General features: G+C 36.0%; 1 protein-coding gene across 4 annotated transcripts in view; it reads right to left on the bottom strand.

Moving 5' to 3' along the window:
- CNOT4 (CCR4-NOT transcription complex subunit 4) overlaps positions 1–8,586 on the bottom strand; it is a 43,771-nt gene that overhangs the window by 26,449 nt on the left and 8,736 nt on the right. For 2 of the 4 annotated variants that reach the window (XM_010169268.1, XM_010169270.1), the window contains exons 3-6: positions 6,659–6,745; positions 6,011–6,112; positions 5,054–5,179; positions 232–365 (exon numbers count right to left, since the gene is read on the bottom strand). In XM_010169268.1, the coding sequence (XP_010167570.1) occupies positions 232–365; positions 5,054–5,179; positions 6,011–6,112; positions 6,659–6,745 (449 nt within the window). The remainder of the gene's footprint in view (positions 1–231; positions 366–5,053; positions 5,180–6,010; positions 6,113–6,658; positions 6,746–8,586) is intronic. The other 2 variants (XM_010169269.2, XM_010169271.2) reach the window with 1 other exon arrangement.

The raw sequence follows: 8,586 nt of genomic DNA, 5'->3' as shown, positions 1-8,586 counted from the left end.
AGCAGGATGCACACAGCAGAAAAACATTTTGTTAACTCAGACAGACTCACACTCACTTTGTATTAGAACAATGTGGTGCGTGTGTCTACACAGAGAAAACAGATACCAGAGTTTATCATATAATAGCCACTAAAGAGAGTAGGCAACTTAAGGGATCTGATAGGAATAAAGTTTTCTTTGTTAATAACCAGAAAGAAAGCACAGCCAGGTAGTCCAAGCATCAGTACTTACACATCATACCTCTGCAATGCTGTCACTTTATTCTTGTTCTTGTCAACTGTACCCGTAGATAACTGGAGAAAGTTGGGGTTTAGTTTGTATAATTCTTGCAGTAGTTTCTGTTCGTATTCCTGGTGCTTACCCGCCTAAGGAAAGATTAATTCATAATGAATTAATACTGGTTTAATATAGATTTTTATATATATAAACATTAATTAAAAATTATATATAAATGTAAGTATGTATGCCCCAAAGCTTAGTAATTCAGCTTTAACAACTTAACAGGTCACTGCTGACTGAAACTCCAAACAGTGCTTCTCAATCTCAGCACAGATGTAATCTCAACAAATCTAAAGCTTGCCTAAAACCCACTTAAATATATTTAACAATTTATAATTTTGGGGGGACTTCTAAAGCAGAAAAATAGTTACAACCTTATTAGAATTTGCTCTTGAGTTCTAATAAAGAGCTTCTAATACAGTTTCTAAAGCAAACAGCTAAATCTCCAATGCAGTTGGCATTTGATATATCAACCATACTAAGCTTTACAGAAGATGGAAAGGAACGGGGTTTCTCTTTTAAACCAAAAGTTCCAAAATGGAAGTAATTTTATATTGGCTTAATAAAAACAGCTGAGGTAGTCTGAGTGTTAAATATCATGTGACAAGAAGTATATTCTGAGCAGTAACTGATAAATCATTCTTTTAATAACTGAAAAAATTAAATATTATTTGAACTAATTGAATTAATTGAGAAAAAATTATTGCTTTCAGAAATTGGCCCAATCCACCTCCAGAATATTGAATCCAGTGAGTGAAGGAAGACAGTACTTTTCACTCTAGCTTACTGATAACATTCTGTGGCTAAATAAAACAATACCAACAAGATCCACCCCCTCTAACACTTAAAGTGACATCTGAAACAAATTCAAGAGAAGCGTTCATATTTTTTGTAGGTTGTTATACCACTCCAACTTAAGAATTACTGTTTGTAAGTCAAGTATTATAATGAGCTGAATCAAGATGCAAAACAGAAGAGTGAATGTGAAGCTGTCAATAGCTTTTATTTAGTGTTTCCAGATACTAAGAAATGTCCTTTAGCCAAGAAAACAAAAGCTAAGATTTATGGTGAGGCATTCTGAATCTTAAGTCTGGAACACATCCATTATTATCTAGCACATCTTCAGTACTAATTTAAAAGCTCTCACACCACTTGTACATCTAAAAATTAAACAGTTGTACAATACTTAATTAATTCCCTTTATAAATGTTTTGTTGGAACAGGAACAGAACTGATGCACAGGCAATGTGGACACCCTACTAGAAAAATATTACAGCCTAAAAGAAACTATTACTTGCTCTTTTGAAAAAAATTAAGCAGGAATATTTGACAAAATTCAAAAAACAGTACTACTAAGAAACTAAATTCCCTTATGAGCTCCTTTAGAAGGGCAACTGCATATACCATTTAATCAAACGCTATAAATACCTCCAGGTTTTTGCTACTTAATTCTCCAGTTCTCCATTACTGGTTGATTCTGAACATATCTTTCTCTATGTAATCAACCTACAAAAGCCTCAAAAAAGGACAATGAAACATCTGGTGTATGCATCATCTTACCCAACTTCGTCAGTGTCTTCACCCAAGCTACTACTTACAGTACAAAAAGTGTGGTTCTAGACTGTGGTTCACCTAAATGTAAACTTTATGAGATATATAGAAATACATAGAAATACTTATTTTGCCATCCACTGTGAATAGAATATAAGTAACTAGCCCAGATGCACAGATCTGCACTGCAAATATTAAGCAGATGAGTAAGAAGAAATCTCCCTGGACATCTTATCTTCCTTAAAGACTTCAGTGGCAAAACACTCAACATCACAGCCTGGAACATCAGGCCAGTCCTAAGCCCACTTACCTTTCACATAAATGAAAGAAAGAAAGAAACAAGATTAAAATCCTATATAGGAGCTTGCAGTAACTGTTTTATTTATAACAAGCAATCCAGAGGCTAAACTTAGCATTTCCAACCTACCTATCCTAAATGCCCAACTTCACTTTCAGAGACTCCCTGGAGTCCTACCAGTTATTTTCAGATTGTGACAACATTTAGCTCTATTAACAATTGTTGAACCTAGAAAGTAAGTTCATCCACTGACAATTTTTTTTTTTTTTTTCAAAATAGACAATCAAAGTCTGTGACAGTGAATCTCATTAAATGGACCTTTAAATTCACTGACACTAACCCCAACTCCAGAAAGATGGTACACTGAAAGCACAATGTACTTTTCAATAGTTGTATAATTTCCAATGATTTAGAAAAAAGCAATACGAAATCAAGAAGAAAGTTTAAGGAACGTAATGAGGAACAGTAAAGATTGGTTCATTTAAGTAACCAAGATCAAGTATAATTCACTCAGGACTTCTGAAGGAACTGATACATGAATCTGGCCAAGGAATGTAGCCTATCAATTTTAACTGGCAGTTAGGCTAGGGGACTGACAGGTTGCCATTGTCTTCTGCAAAAAGGGCTGTAGAAAAAAAATCTTGTGAACTAAAGATTACTAAATTCAACCTCCATCCCTCCTAAGATTATAAAGCCTATCTAAAAAAAAAAAAAAAAAGTTAATGAATGAACACAATCTGCTGGGAATGAAACCAATCATCTTCTGTAAAGTGGAATCCTACTTCACTAACATGATGGAATTTCATGATAGTCTCAATAAGCATAAATAAAGAGGATGCACAAAATTTTCAAAAATGCCTTTGATAAGGTTTCACACCAGAAGTTATTTACAAAGCTATCCTGGGAGACAGAAGAGGTTCTTCTGTGGATTGAAGCTGGTTCAGAGATAGAAAGGCAAAGGTAAGACGTACTGGTCATTTGCAGGGTGCAGAAGCAAGGATGAGGACTGATGACTGGCATGACACCATAGGCATGCATGAGAAAGGAGTGAAGAAAGTGTTCTTTGCTGACAATATCAAGCTCTCTGAGTAGTAAACTGCCATACTGATAATGAGGAACTACAAAAGAATCCCAGAGAACTCGGCAAAAAGGTGGCAAACCCAGAGATGTCAGGTAACACACCAAGGGAAAAGTAGCCAAAACCATACTAATTGCTCCATTGATCTGGTTGTTACAGCTCAGAGAAGTGATACTGAGGTTACTGCTAACAGATCTCTGAAATTGTTAGTTGATTATGCACTGGCATCCAAACACAAAAAACTGTGTTGAGCATCATTAGGAAGGGCACTTAAAACAACAACAACAACAACAACAGCATAAAGACCCCACATGCCACACTACACATAAAACTTTAAGGACTGCTATCTTAAACTTTGTTTCCCCCACATCATGAGTATGACATGTCTGACCTCTGCAGGTCAAGGAGGACACAGTTAGAAGGTACAGATAAGAGCAACAGAAATTATCACAGAAGGGGAGGAACTGCTTTACAGAGAAGTTTACAAGCCCAGAAACTGTGTGATTTCACAAGAAGGCCGAGAGAGACGAGTTTTGTAACATCACAACACAAGCTTTCAGCAAGTACTACAATGCTAGATTAGGGGACACTTAACAAAACTAACTGGAGATCAGTTTAGCACAGGCAGAAGAAAGCACTTCACAAAACAGCTGATGAACTTCTGGGGCTTGATGTCACAGAAGACTAAAGGGTTGACTATCAGCAGGCTCAAAATGGATTAAATAAATTCATGGCTGACAGCCCTCTAAAAAAAAAAAACCAAAACCTAAAAAGGCTAGACAAGAACATTCCCTCAAACATACATAATACAGCTCAGGTGGTGGAAGAAATACAGGAAAATGAACAAGGAAGGTGACCTGGTTCCAAGTTCTCCTTGAATTTTACCTCTTATTGCCGTTATCTGTGATGAAATACATACTACAGGGACTATTCATCTGAACCATCAGGGTTTATGAAAACATAGCTGAAATTCTCAGAAATAACTGCTAATTTGTGGAAAAAATGTTTGATGGATATGGACATTCATCCTTATTCTCCAGCTTACATCAGCCTAACATACGAAATAAAATCTGTACATTTGTGCTAGCACTAGGGGTGGGGACCACCTGCTTCATGGACAGACCACATGCAAAAATTACAACATGGATGGAAAGCTTGCATACTTGAAATTCAGTTTACAAGCTTTACTATACCTCATGTAGAGGGACAGACTCGGACCAAAAAGACCTCAGAATGCACTACCTTTGAGAAAGTAAAGCTATCCATTTACTTGTCCCTACACTAAATAATAAGCATTTTTATGTTAAGTAAAAAAATCCCTGCATCAGTATTTATGCTCTATTACAGTAACCCTCCATGTTTTATTCCCAAACAGTTTCTATACTCTTCACAGGCTAAAAGGGATATCAGAATTCAGATAGCATGATCAAATTAGAGTCTAATAGTTAAGCCATGATAACTGGCCACACACAAAATCTACAGAAAAACTCAGATCTGCTCTAACTTCTTTCACAGAGATTTAAAATAACATATGTTACCTTGCATTGGTATGAACAAAGGGCAAGTAGCTAACTCAAGGTTATTTGAATTCTTGGCTAAGAGTTTATAACCATGTTCTTGAGTTATGAACACTCAGTGGACTTTTCAGCCTTTAAAGCAGCATGCAATGAAAAAATTTAACTAACTGTTCACTTCCAATATCCAACTGGTTAACCACCTTTTGGATTTCAAAATTCATATCTGCCAAAATATTCAGCAAAAAGCTACATTATACACATATTAGACTAAATTATATACAATAAAATACATACATGACATTTCATGTGTTTCCCATTCATTACACTTACCTGCATTTCCTCTTTTGTGAAACTGGCTGCTTCATCTCCCAGCTCATGTAGATACATGCAGTCTGGTTTTGGACATTGCATATTTTTTAGAAAATAACTGCAATATTTTGTTGTACCTAATGATGCCTGAATAATAATTAAAGAGAAGTCATTACGTAAGTACTGGAGATTAAGAATGCCTTTTACAATATAAAAAAACTGCTATATTTGCAAAAAAAAAAAAAAAAAAATTCCTTCCAAAGATTTGGAGTTCCACCATAATGCATTTTTTGATGCAGATGGACTAGGAAGTCCATTTGTAAGAAATCTATATATTTGAGGATCAGATAATTAGGATGTATTTCTATTTTCATCCAATCCAAATAAACATCAAAATAAGAGCCTCAGTAAGTATTTGCATTCATAATCGTAAGAAGTCAAATAAGTAGTTATGAGTTTGTATTACATGAAACTAGTTAATGTTTTGTAGCAGAGTCAGGAAATTAATATTAATCAGATTTTTTCCTATAGCCACCAATTTGGTCAAGTCAGCCTGAATACCTGTTTACACAAATATCAAAAGGAAAAACCTTGCACTTCTCAGGGAGCTTTTGAGAGGTGTGGTGTTTGGACCACAGACATGCTCTACAAAAGCAAATAATCAGGTTTTCACACTGTGCTATAAGCTCCGCAGCAAAAAAAGCCACTGTGGGAAGGGGGAGGTAGTGCACCTCTTTCTTTGTCTAAAATTTTTGTTTTAAGAAGTTACCTGTTAATGCCCTAAAAACATTGCCTGCTGGAAGCCCACTGAACTTCCATGTTGTGATTAATGCTAGGAAAACGGGTCAAAACTCAATACCCAATAAACTGGACATTTCTGTTCATCAACACAAGTGTATCCATACAAATAAAATTTTATACTATGTACTGATATTAGTGTCCTAGCACATACACATGAAAATGTAAACATATTGCAACCTTAAGTGTTCTGCCGTCTACCACCACATTATTGACGCACTGTATGGCTCTGAGAGCATCTTCTGACCGGATGTAGGTTACATATGCACTGGCACTTGGACCCTAGAAAGAAAACATATCACATTTTATTTTTTTTTTCTTCCCCCAGACAGATCCGACCACTAAGTTGCTTTTTTGGCAGCTCATGTCATAAACTGGTATATTCATAGCTAGATGGTTTTATCAGGAAACATGACCAAAATGGTAGAATTAAAAAAAAAGAATTATACGTGATGCATAAAGAATGGGGAAAAGAAGAAATGCATCAAAATGTTGCTTGAAAGTTCTAAAAATACTTAAAGATATTTTATCCTCAAAATGCAGATTAACAAATAAATGTCACATTTCTACTTCTTTGAAGGTTCTCATCCCGTCAATTTTTAATCTTTCCACATAGCATCTTGCATCCAACTTTGAGAGTCTGGTAGGACAATGCCTCAGTAACTTAACAGTAATTTGATTTTTGCAATGATGTATCTTTTTATTATTCTTTTAACTTCTTTATTCTATTGCTTAATCAAAAACAGGGAGCCCCAGATTGACTCTGTACACATGTATTTTCTCTAGAGGAATTAAAAAAAACAAAAATCCCAAGAGCCTCTGACTTACCTGTGAGCCTGCATATGATGTGCTGTTATTAATGACAACTTTATGTATTTTACCAAACTTCCCAAAATATTCTGGTCGTTTCAAAACCTACAAGAAAATAAAGTGGTATACTGGAAAGTTAATTCATACAGGGCAGTATTTATTCTTCTGTGTAACTGCACAACTAAAGACTTTAACTAATAAAAAAACAGGTCTCTTCTACAAAGAAGAGGAGAGCATGTAGATGTAGATTTGTTTTCCAATGTAAAACATGGTTACTTGCAATACAGAGTATGTTGCAAGTATAAAAAATTTAAATGAAGGATATTCCGCATTTTATGTTGTATTTTAAAGATTTCTTTCGGTACACAGATTATCCAAATCCTACTCCAAACCTTACCCTGGCAAGAGACATCCCATTCAGCACAAAATATTCCTGTATGTAACTATTTCATAATTTGAGGAAAAAATAAAAATTACATTCTTTCCAGTTTTAAAATAAATAACCACCTTAGACTTGCATTCAGGTATATTAACTGCTAGGAAGAAAATGCTGAATCCTGACTCACTTGCCCCACTCCAAAGAGAAATAGTAAACCAATTAGCTTGAGATAGCCTCAAGTTTTCAGAAGACCAGATCCAGTAGAAGAAGACAATATATGACACCTCCCAGGGGCAAGAAAAAATGTTTCAGAATCAACATCACGCTAAAACGAATCAGTGAACATCACATCCCTGAAGGAGGAAAAAAAAAAAGAAAAAAAAAGAGAAAAAAGCCCTCCTGTCTTGCCCTTCCCTGATAAGTTAGTAATAACCCACCATTTAGGGATCCTGTGCAAAGCAGGAACATCTCCAGCATATTAAGCAACTCTGTTGAATAACGGTTACCTGTGTGCCAATGGAATTGGCAATAAATCTGACACATTTGGTATCAAAAGCCTTTCTTTTTCTATTCCCGTGATGGAAGGAGATGCAAAAGTACTGACTACTCAAACTAGATAAGCTAAGGGTACTTCTAGTTCTAGACTGTCCTGGTTTTTGCTAGGATAAGGTTAATTTTTCTTCTCAGTAGTTATAACGCACTGTTTTGGTTTCAGTGAGGATTGTTATGAGAACAGTGTTGGTAACTACAAGGACACTGTGCTTGGGCAGTTTCCAAGAAGAGAGGACTGGAAGAAGGGAGTGGAGAAGAAAAGTGTAGTAGCTAGTGAAACCCAGAATTGACAGCTGGATATGCCAATGAGATATTCCACATCGTATTACGTCATGTTTAGCGTATTAACTGGGTTTGACTGGAAAGTGGGGGATTCTCCTGGGAATCGCTCAGGCTCATTTTTCCAGGATTGCAATTTCGGTTACAGGGTTCCTTTTTGCTCCTGCGGGATCGCTACCAGCGGGCGGTGAGCAATTGTACTCTGCATCACTCATATATATAACTGCTATCGTTATTACTCTTATTATTCTTATTATTTTAATTTTATTTTTATTCTAATTATTATATTGTTCTTATCTCAACCTACAATTCTCCTAACCTTTACCCCTCCAATTCTCTTTCTGATTCCCTGGGTAGGGAGGAAAGGGGGTGGAAGGGGGCTGCAAGTGGCTGCGTCTTGTTTGGCGGCCAGCTAAGTTAAATTATCACGTAGATAATAACCTGAGAGGTTAAAAGGGAAGATTTGTTTCCTCAGCTCCATCTTCATATTAACACTGGATAGTACCTTTAAACTGTACTGATCCAATAACTTCTTTATCTAACCACCTACTCTCCCTTCTCAAGGGAGAATTAATGTCTTCAAGATCTAATAGCATTAATCATATTTGGAACATCATGTGGAACTACAGGGCAAACTGTATAGACAACTAGTCACTCACTGGTCTCTTCTGACTGCTCTTCGCTTGATCTACACCCTCTTTAAAGACCCTACCCACCCTTGGGCATCATTACAGAG

The sequence above is a fragment of the Antrostomus carolinensis genome, unplaced genomic scaffold (genome assembly GCF_000700745.2).
Source record: "Antrostomus carolinensis isolate BGI_N321 unplaced genomic scaffold, ASM70074v2 scaffold1406, whole genome shotgun sequence".
Lineage (NCBI taxonomy): Eukaryota > Metazoa > Chordata > Aves > Caprimulgiformes > Caprimulgidae > Antrostomus > Antrostomus carolinensis.
This window is presented reverse-complemented; position numbering and strand designations above follow the sequence as displayed.